Source organism: Marmota marmota, unplaced genomic scaffold (assembly GCF_001458135.2).
Source record: "Marmota marmota marmota unplaced genomic scaffold, marMar, whole genome shotgun sequence".
NCBI lineage: Eukaryota > Metazoa > Chordata > Mammalia > Rodentia > Sciuridae > Marmota > Marmota marmota.
This window is the reverse complement of record NW_026004731.1, coordinates 45,129-56,524: the sequence shown is the minus strand read 5'-3', so window position 1 is coordinate 56,524 and position 11,396 is coordinate 45,129. Positions and strand designations below refer to the sequence as shown.

The following is an 11,396-nucleotide window of genomic DNA, read 5'->3' as shown; positions in this document are numbered from 1 at the left end:
TGATATTTAGAGTAGAATGTGACAGATTTCATGATATATGTCACTTTTATATCTCTTTAATTCTTAGTAAATAACTTTTTCAAAAATTAGAGCATTACAGTTACCCAGAGTAGCTGAGTTCATCCCTAAATGACTTTTTAAAAATAATGGTTTCTTTGAGGGTCAATATGTCGGTCAGCTTTGTGTTGCCATGACCAAAATACCTGAAAAGAACAATTTAGAGGAGGGCAAGTTTATTTTGGCTCACAGTTGAAGAGTTTTGTCCATGGTTGGCCAACTCTGTTGCTCTGGGCCCAGGAACATCATGGCAGAAGGGCTTGGTGGAGGAGTGCTGCTCACCTCTTGGGGGGCCAAGAAGCAGAGAGAGCAAGGAGGAGGGGCCACAGGAAGAACAGCCCTTGCTGTCCCAGGCTCCTCCAGGCATACCCCCACCTTTCTATAGTTACCACCAAGTAAATCCATTCAAGCAAAGGTGGCTGATTGAGTTGTAGCTGTCATAATCCAAACATGCCTCTGAATACTCCTGCATCAGCACAGGAGCTTTTGGGGGGGCACCCGGTATCCAAACCTTAACAGTATAGATACTGGGTTAAGTAGGGAGCTAGAAACAGCTAATGTGTGGGCTTCCTTCTCCCAGGTACAAGTCGGACTTGCTAATTTACATCAGGCAATTGATGAGTGCTGCCCCCTTGTGATTGTTCAATTGTGATCGGTCTGTTTATTGTTAAAGGTTCCCAGAAAATGTGTCCTAATATACGAAGTCAACCTGTTAGGCTAACAGTATTTGTGGCCTAGGAAACAGAATTTTTATAATCTTACCTTGGTTTAACGTTTTCTTTTTAACACTATGCTTTCAAAATGCATAATACATATGGTGAATGGAAAATCAAACTACCAATTTATTATTATTGATTGAGTTTATGTCTGAAACTCAAGGGCAGATTTCCCTGTGAACTTGGCTGGATTATGTGGCCTTTAAAGGACGTCACTCTCTTGGTCAAGCCAACTCCAAATCTCCAAATCTTATCACTCTTCTACAGGTTACATTTAGAGAGGAGAGATGAAATTAACCACAGTATGTGTGGGGTGTGTGTGTGCGTGCGCCTGTGTGTGCCCATTTATGTAAGAAAAGAGGAACGGAGTGAGTAGGAAGTCCAGTTTTAACCAATAGGAGAGTGTGTCTGAGGTCAACTTAGTTTTTCAGTCATGTCATTAATAACAGGAAGGATAAAATGTCAGGAGAGTCATTCTGACATTCATGACCTTTCCACACACAGTGATCTCGCCCACTTGCCAATACTCTGGCATGTGACCCCAAAATAATAGCATCCACAACTCTGAAAAAGAAACAAGATTTGAAGGCCATTTGTCTAATGTTAAGAGTGCATCTTTTCCACTGGTGTCACATGGCTTAGTCTTGCATTATTAAAGATGCATACTTAAATGTTCTGCTCTTGCAAAGTCCCAGTCTTTGCAAGGGGTCATATGTGGGTATCGTAGGCGTTAACTAAGGAAGCAACTCCTGTGTGCTCAGTATCGGTTCTGTTTTTCAGTAGGAAAGTCATTTCATTCTCCAAGTTTCAGTTTCTCATGTACACATTTGGATCATAATACGTACTACCCAAGGCTGCTCTCCAGTGTAAATGAAGTAGCATTTTTAAATAACAGCACAGTGCAGGTGTAAACAATTAACACATTAAATGGATTCATGTTAGAGGTTATCAGTTAATTTCCCTTTCATGAGACAATTTGATAGGCTAGGGGCCTGAAATAGGCAAGGAAGCCAAAACAAGTGAGAATTTGGTGACTACATAAATGATCTTGCTTTAGTTTTCATTATCTCCACATCCTATCCTCCGCAAGTCTCAAGCTTCATGAAAGAAAAGCAGTTGACTGAACTTGCTGGGAGACATCCTTGTCATCAACCAAAAACAGGGCCTCTGAGCGAGAGGTCCAGCTTTATTCCTTCTTGCTTCATTGGTGAGGAGATTTGTGGAAGAAAAGGAAAACACAGAAAATCAAAGTTAATCAATCAGGAGACCTTTATTTATAAGTGGGTCTTGAAAAGAAGTGAAATGTGAGGAGGCATCTCTGGCAGAGCTTCCTGTTTGCTCTCACTCCTGCAGGCAGGAGGGCTCCTAAAATGTCTCACTAAAGTTCTACACACACACACACACACACACACACACACACACACACAGACTCCTAAGGTGCATGAAAAACAACAGAAGACTGGTTTCTCTTTACACAGTTTCCCATTCTGTGAATGTCTGAAGAAATGGATTTCAGTTTAGCTTGCCTTTCTTGGCCAATCTGTATGATTTTTAGATTTTTTTCTCTTTAACATATGCTGCTAGGAATATCTTCAAGGTTTGCCCACCAAATTTAGATATGTTCTAGTGCATAAAAAAATTAGAAAAATATCATCTCCTGTTAATCCATTAGAAACAGAGAAAGTGTATAATTTTTTTACTTGAGAATTAATTGAATATACTTTATGCACCAAACTTTGTAGCATGCATTTGAAAATTGTTATGTCATTTAAAGACTGAGATGTAGAAAATATTCAGAAAGAGTGCAAGGGAGAGGCAGGGATTTACTGGGTTCCTAGAACAGAGTTAGGTATCTGCTTATATTTTCCAGGGTTGGTTTCTAGTTTGGTTGGATTGTGATAGTATTTTCCAGACCTAGAGTTCTGAATGAATGTATGCTTTCTTATAGTTGTCATCTATTATTTTTCATTCAATTGAGAAGAAAACTTGACATTGGAAATAATTCATGTGATCAAGTCAAGATTTTTTTTAGAACTTTGTATTTGGAAACAGGGGAGTAATACTCTCTGTCCCTGAACATGGTGCTCAATTGCTTGATCAGTTTCACTTTGGGGATTATTTCCCCCTGAATGAGAGGTCCACCTTAATTCTAACCTTGTGCTTCACTGTTTAGAAAGGAAGGATCCACATTAATGTGGCAGAGAAATTGTTCTTCCCACAACTCTACGAAGCGCTGATTTGAACTCTTTATTTCTTAAACTGTAAATCATTGGGTTGAATAATGGAGTTAGGATAGTGTAGGATACTGATATCAGAGCATCCTGGCTCGATGAGTAGTTGGACTTAGGCCTTAGGTAGATAAAAGAGGCACAGCCATAGTGGACAATGACAATCATAAGGTGTGAAGCACAGGTGGAGAAAGCTTTGTACCTGCGCAGTGTGGAAGGAAACTGGACTATGGCTGAGATGATACGAATGTAGGACACCAAGATTAACAACAGAGGAGCAACCAAGACCAATGCACAGAGCATGAAGATGATAATCTGACGGAAGTGGGTATGGTAGGATGCCAGTTTGAGGACAGGAGAGATGTCACAGAAGAAGTGATGCAGTTGGTTGGAAGAGTGGAAGGGCAGGTGAAATACCAAAGATGTGATGATCTGAGCCACAGTGAAGCCACAGGCACAGGCAGCAGCCACTAATCCCAAGCACACCCCGTGGCCCATGAGCACTGTGTAGCGTAGCGGGTTGCAGATGGCCACGTAGCGGTCATAGCCCATGGCTGCCAGCAGGAAGGAGTGAGAGCAGCCCAGGAAGAGGAAGGTGAACATCTGGATGGCACAGCCCAGGAAGGAGATGGTCTTCTTCTGAGCCAGCAGGTCCACCAGCATCTTGGGCACAATGACAAAGGTGTAGCAGGTCTCAGAGCAGGAGAGGACTGAGAGGAAGAAGTACATGGGGGTATGAAGGGCTCTGTCCAGCACAATGGTGGACATGATGATGGCATTGGTGCCCAGTGTGAAGAGGTAGAGGAGCAGGAAGACCACGAAGAGCAGCTGCTGCAGCCCAGCCAGAGCAGAGAAGCCCAGGAAGACAAACTCTCTCACCACGGTGTCATTGGTCCACTCCATGGAGGGAACATCCTCAGAAAACAGTACAGGAGAGAGGAAGAGAGACTGGCAAAAGAGCTCCCTGAAAATTAGTAGAATCACTGGAAATTAATCATGGCGGAGCAGGTATTCTCATATTTGGGGTTCAAAATACATCATTCCTTCTCCCTTCTAATTTTTCAATAAATGAAATACCTAAAATTGAGTCAGTGTACATTAGCTTTTAGGTCTCCTTGGTCCTTCTAACACCACAGCCAAGAAGTTCTTGCCATTTCAGATTCAACCATGTCTCCATCCCCACAAGGAGGCTGACATTTCAATTTTTCCACTTGTGCATTTGACACTTGTTCATTTGGTTTTCTTGCATCCACACTATTTTAGGGAAAGATTTCCCACAGTTGCAAAGAAAATAGACCATCTGAAATTATATATATATATATATATATATATATATATATATATATATATATGTATATATCTTCATATTCTTTTTATTTGTATTTCCTTATATCAAAACTCCTACTCTTAAACTCTTAAATTTAATCTCTCCGTATCCTCAAACTATATTCTCTTCTACACTCCTTGCCTTACTTCTTGGCAGGAATCATTATTTCTATTTTCTCATATTCTCTTTATGCTGACTATTGCCTCTGTATTCTTATTCTGTTCCAACAGCTGGAAACATTCACTTCTTATTTACGTGCCTCTAGCCCAAGATGGATCAGGGCATACACCCTCCAGTGCAGGTCTGAGCGCCTTTTCTACCACAGCAGAACCACAATCTTTTTTCAGGACTTTTGTGCATGTCCATCACTCCCCTTAACCACTACAGAAATTATGTTGTGGCTCTCCTGCCCACTACTATTCACATCTCTTTGATTTATCTTTCCCCTGAAGCCATATAAACCTTCTGGTATATAAATTGCATGGCAGTTCTCCCGTCCTCAAAAATTTTACTCATGCCTGTTGAATAAAGTTCAAACCCTACAGTTTTTCAAAGTCTTTCATCCGGGAAACCAAACAATATTTCTAATATTCTTCTGTACCATTATGTGTTAATATTAGGAAAAGAAGTTTTGGCCTTCTTTGTCTTTATTCCTTGCTCAAAATTGTTTATTACCCATTTATACTTGTAGATATTATACAGCTGTTCTGAAGTCACAGCTAGTCCACACTTTCTGGAAGTTTCCATGGTTCTGGTAAGAGAAGTTCTTTCTTCTTCAGAACTCACATAAGACATCAAAAAATAATTTAATAAGACATTCACTTAATTTTAAAGTATTAAATTGAATTGTTCTCATCTCTCTCTTCTCCACTAGATTTTGTACTGTTGATGGAAAGATGGGAATTTTATGTGTCTTCACCTGATTTCTATTTAGTCACTAGTATTTAATAACCTCTCAATAAATAATTACTAGGTAAATAAAAAAAACTAACTTGTTAAGCTATTACTGATCTCATTGATGGCATCAAATTCATGAAGAAAGAGAATCCTGAGTGTTACCCTGGGAATGAAGATTGCTCAATATCAAGAATTTTTAAGGATCTATGTACCACATGTCCTAGTGATGATTCATTCAAACCTAAAAAAAATATTTTTGGTTTAAAATAAGAAAATAGTTCTGAATAGGATAGCTGGTCATTGGAACTCCATACACCTAATATTATCCCCAATTTCTAGTACATTTTCAGCTCTCTAAAGCATATTGGAATATAGATATTATAGAAATAACACTTTATTCATCCCCTTTAAAAATATCACTAATTATTACCTTAATTGATAGTAATAACAAAAACTTTGGCAATGTGTTCTACCTTAACACAGAACAATTGTCTCAAGAATATCAGTCAGTACACAATGAATATTAAGCAGTATGATTATAATCATGTGTGAGGAGCTGTATGTGATAATGATACACATATAAATAAGTCCCAGCCCAAGGCTTCATGTTGACTTTGGTTCAAGAATCAGACATATTCAGAAGAGATTATTATTTAAAATATATTGATTTACATGATTGATATTCATTTGGAATTATATGAGTACTATTAAGACAACTCTTGTATATATCCGTAGAAAAGAATTTTTAATGTTTTTATTAATGCTTTATAGCTATACAGAATAGCAGTGTTCATTTTGACCTATTCAGATATTTCTCAAAAGAAGAAATAAAATGCCCCATAAATATAAGAAAAAAATGTTCACTATTTCTATCCCCAGCAATCAGGGAAATGCAAATCCAAATTGCATTGAGATTTCTTCTCACTCAAATTAGAATAACAATCATCAAGAACACAAATACTAATAAACACTGGTGATGGTATGAGGAAAAAGATACAATCATATATTGCAAATTAGTACAACCACTTTGGAAAACTGTATGGAGATTCCTCAAAAAACTACCCCACTCTTCGACATTTAGAAAAAGAACAAAAATCAGCATTTTATATGTGATACAGACACATCAATATATATCACAGTGCAATTCACAATAGCCAAGTTATTATGGAAGCATAATATTATGGAAGCCCATCAATAGATGAATGGATAAAGAATTTTTAAAACTTATTCCTGGGTTTCTTTACATCTGTTATGGACAGGGTGAACTAAATAATGCTTGGCACAATATCACGAGAATGGTACTATTGAGTTTCTGTGAATTTAAATTCAGATATAAGCACCAATATAGGCAAGCAACTTTGCTTCTCCTAAAGGAGTGCTGCCTGATCTCTGATGTTTCTATTTCCATAATTATATTTAAACTTCCCCAGCTCTGTGAAAGGGACAAATATACTCTTCTTGCTCCATGTTGTTTCTCTGGTTATTTGCCAAAAACTAACATAAGACTTTTTATTGCCTAGTAAGTTCATAGATTTATCACAGACATACTGTTATCTTTCTCTAATTTTAGATTCCATAATTCTCAATACTAACTAATGAGTTTCTACACATGTGATCTGAAATTTTCCCCTAAGAAGCCGGGTAATGCAGGGATCAAATGGGTTTTGAGTTGAGACAGATGTAGGTTTTAATCGGAATCTGGCATATTATAGTGGTAAGGCGTTACAACTTCATGGACCATTTTCTCCCTTCTATGATGAGAAGAGTAATTTCTGCTTCCCAGGGCTATTGGAGGGGATTCATTGGGATTAACTATATGAAAGAGATCATTTTGATAATCAGGAAGTGCTTACTAAATACTGCCCTTTCATTACTTTATTATTATGTTTTATGTACTTTCCCAGATAGGGGAAACTTAAGAGGGATCCTTGTTCTCTGAGGTTCTCCAACCTAAGTGTAAATAACTTTGTTTTCCATGACGTTCTGGTCTGCATTTGTAAGATGCAAGCGTTACCAACCTTGAAATACCACACAAATACTTTGGTACCTGGTTGTTCTGTAGGTAAAGTCCTATATGTAGGATATTTAGACTCTGGTGGAAGGCAAAGGAAGTCTCCTGTTTTCTACTTTGGGGGCAGGATGGGAGAAACCACAGAAGTCTAATTATAAGTATTCTTAGGCACATACATCAGTTTCCCCTTACAGATGTTTTGTAATTATCGAGCATGCATATTATACAAAGCTGGTTTTATCTACATTTGTAGACATAAACTTCAACTGTTTATTGAGCTCCTAAAGACTGGAGCAGATTGTCTAGTAATTCACATGTTTTATGATTTCTCTTATGTTCTAAGTACTAGAGATATAAAAATAAAATTATTATTAATTTTGCAGGGAAAACAGAAGCAAATGGCTGTCCAGAGTATAAGAAAACTATCATGAATCTTATTTAATATGGTTCAAAGTCAACAAAATGTCCTGGAAATCTTGAGGAAAAAAACAGAAAACGTCAGGGAAGGCTTTGAACAACAAGTGATATCTTAATACTACATGTGAGCATTTTGACAAAAATATAGACTGAGTCTAAATGACATCACGGATGTAGACAATTTGACTGAATTGATTAATTTTTTTATTAATATTGATTGGCCCTTTGGAATTGAAACGAAAAAATACCCCACTGTTTTACTGCATGTGCACATTTATAAAGGAAAAGCATCACTTCACAGAGGCCTGTGAAAGGCATCCATTTTCTCCCTTTCCCTCTTCTGTTTCCTTACAATAAACTTCATGATGAGGTCACAGATTCACAGATAGTGATGATGTATAAAATACAGTAAATCAATACATTGTATTCTTAGAAAATTCTAAGAGCGTGGGTGTTAAATATTCTCACTACAGACAATGATAACTATACGAGTTAGTGCGTGTATGGATTAGGGAGCTGTAACCACTCCACATAATATTTATACTTCAAAACATCATGTTGCACGTGATGAATACGAACAGTTTTATCTGTTAATGGAAAAATAAATAAAGAAAAATGCTTCAGCAAGCAAATGAACAAAACAAACCATAAGTAAATTTAACCAACTTCTCCAAGGAACATCATTCCAGGCTATCGGCCTATTGATATTGTTTTTGATGTTTCCAGAAAGAAGAAAAAATAGGACAAATTTTGTACCAATTTGTTAATTAAGATTCAGACTTATTTTACAGAAAAGTAACATAAGCTAATACTTATTATATGTTCTTTATGTTCTGAGTAGGGTGAAAATACTGTTATGTATGTTGTCTTAGTTGGTTCTCTCAATGACCTTGTGAGGCAGTTATTTTTTTGTTCAGTCTCTCTATCATTAAGATGAAAAACTTGAGACTCAAAGATATCGGGGATGCCCTTTGGGTTTCCAGGGCTGGTGGAACCTGCACTAGACTAAGGTGCAATCTGTGTGTGTGAACACACGTTCGTGCACACAAGTAAGGAAAAGAAGCATCTGCCACCTTCCTTCCACACAAAAAGGTACTTACAGGAAAAAATTCCAATGCAATATATTAAGAGTTCAGGTCTAAGCTTCATCATGTTTTAACTTCCAAAAATTCTTTAAAATGGACAAGACAATGTTTTTGCAATGGTTAAATATCAACACAGCTATTAGTTCTGAGATGATAACTTAAGAGTTGAAAGGGGCTGGGAGAGCTGAGGGTTTTGAGACGAGGACTTTCACACTGTCTCTTGCATCTCCATTGGTTTGGGGAAGGATTTAATTAGATAAAGATGGTTTCCCTTTGCACGACAGGAAAGGTATGGTGTGCTGGTCCTCATCACTCACCCAGGTGGAGCTGCAGAAAGCCAGTGTGGCAAATGTTACAGCTGTAGATGATCTTAAAGATCTAGCCTAGTAGTCTCCATTGACAGATGAAAAACTTGGGCTCAGAGAATTCTAGGAATATCCAAGACCAGAAAGCAACTGAATGGATGTTTAGTTAAAAAAAAGAGAGAGATTTCTTGTCTTTCAGATGAATGTGGTTCCATGACATGATGCTGCCTGAAAAAAATAACTTCTCCTTTTTGCATAGCACTCACACCTGTGTTTCTCCCTGTACCTACCTGCTTTCTGCCTGCTCTTGCTAGTGGTTTTGCCAGACTGATTTTGTGTTCCCACAAGGCAGGGTTTCTTTGTGTCTTTGTATCCATCAACTGTATTTGCAAAGCAATCACAATCAGCCCTGTATTAGGTAGTATAACTTTGTCTACTTTGTACTAATAAAGCTCTTTCTAAAAAAAAAAGGTCATTATTTAAGATTTTGTAATTAAAATATCATTAAATGCCCTGCTAAGTTAGAACCAAAAGCATCTATGTAAGTTTAGGAGAAGCAATGAGTTAGTTAATTTATAATATGTATAAAGTTTATATGTACCATTTTGTGGAAATTCACACTAAAAGTTAACTGATACTTGCTTGGATTCCAGATCTTTAACTGTGGCCCTCTTGTTATTGGTTCTGCACTAGCATGGACCCATCACTTCTCTCCTTCTTACCTGAGATGTGAAGACCTAAGTCCTGCTGGGTGTTTACAGTTATACTCTGTCCATTGTCCGGTTTCACAGTGTAGGAGGTGCTAGTCCGAGACGCTTGTCCCCTATTCATGAACAGGCTCCCATTTTCCTCTCCCTCTTCCTGAGAGAAGCCAGTGGCAGAGGCTGTCACACAGGATAAAGTAGAAGTACTGAAATGGGTCGGGGCTGCTGATACCTACTCAGGGGATGAGATGGAATGATGGTCTGGAGTCTCAGACCCAGACCAAAGCAACTGTCATCAGTCTCCCCCACCCATTTTGTGACAATTGACCAAAGACTACACAAGCCACTGCTAATGATGGTGATAAAGCCATTGGCACTTTCATTTTATTTATTGGGAGAATAGAGTTCTTCTGTGGGTCTCTTGATGCCAAAGCCATTATTATAGAGATGTCACACTGGGTTTAATTAACAGGTGAGTTGATTGTAGAAAATAGAGGCAAGTCACCAAACATCCAATTGCTGAAAATTGGGCCCAACATTAGGGCTTAGGGAGCAGAATGCTCTTAGCCACTCTCAGATGCAGCAATTTTAGAAAACTGGATTAACTTTAGGTTCTCAATTTATTATATTATTAGAGGGATAAAAAGGAACATTTATACAGATAATTAATTCATTTCAGTTGGTACATTGCAAAATTGTTTAGCCTTAAATCCGTTTTTCTACTTATAATTGCATGGTGGGTTGTTGTCAGGCTGGAAGGATAGATTGAGCAGTGGCTTTTTACAGTGAAGGTTCTGGTCAGGATAATGAGCTCACCCATCTCACCATCCCAAGTTAATTTCTCTTGCTCGACTCCATTGTCCAGAACCTCACGTGGTGTTTTCAACATCACTTCCTATCCCTACGTCAATGGATGTTAAAGACCTCTGACAGTGACTTGATGCCCTACTAAGAACGCATCAAGTATCGAATTAATGAAGAAATAATGACACTGAGAACAAAAGAGCTACTGGGAACAAGACATGATGCCCATGAAGAAGTAAGAAACCAGAACAGTGGAATTTAACATATTTGAGTCCGTATGTTGAACATGTTAGTGGTTATGCCCAGCTCTTGCTTCCACTGAGTACCCCAATTTTACTTGGTTTTATTTTCCCACAAATCTCACCCAATCACTCACCCCCACGTTCCAGGATGGAGTGGGTGCTGTGCACTAAAGCTGTCGGCATGCTGCATTTTCTCTGGCTCTAATGTTTGGTTCCAGAAGGGCAAATGATCCAACTCTGGATAATAAAGTAAGGTTCAAATTCGTCTTGTGACATTTGATTTCCCTTCAGAATGAATTTGTTCTTCTTCTGGACTGGACTTGGTGAACTGAAGGTGTCAGAGACTATCATGTTTAGACTAAAAATGGAACAAAGGGAACTGGGGTTATGGCTCAGTGGTAGAGCACTTGCCTAGCACCTGTGAAGTACTGGTTTCAATCCTCAGTACCACATAAAAATAAATAATATAAAGATATTGTGTCAGTCTACAATTTTAAAAAAAATTAAAAAATGAAACAAAGGCAGAAATAGCAGAAATATGAGATGCCTGCAGGTAACTGTTTGAGCTCTGCATCAACCTGTACCTGAAGCCATTTTATCCCT

General features: G+C 38.1%; 1 protein-coding gene across 1 annotated transcript; it reads right to left on the bottom strand.

Annotated features, from left to right (window-relative positions):
• Positions 1-2,962: 2,962 nt before the first annotated feature.
• Positions 2,963-3,904, bottom strand: LOC107160581 (olfactory receptor 10K2). Its single transcript, XM_015507255.1, has one exon. It carries the CDS (start codon positions 3,902-3,904, stop codon positions 2,963-2,965), a length of 942 nt encoding a protein of 313 aa, XP_015362741.1.
• Between the last annotated feature and the right edge of the window lie 7,492 nt (positions 3,905-11,396).

Bases quoted from the DNA above. Each gene is read 5' to 3' on its own strand.
- LOC107160581 (XM_015507255.1), bottom strand. From the start codon at position 3,904: ATGGAGTGGACCAATGACACCGTGGTGAGAGAGTTTGTCTTCCTGGGC.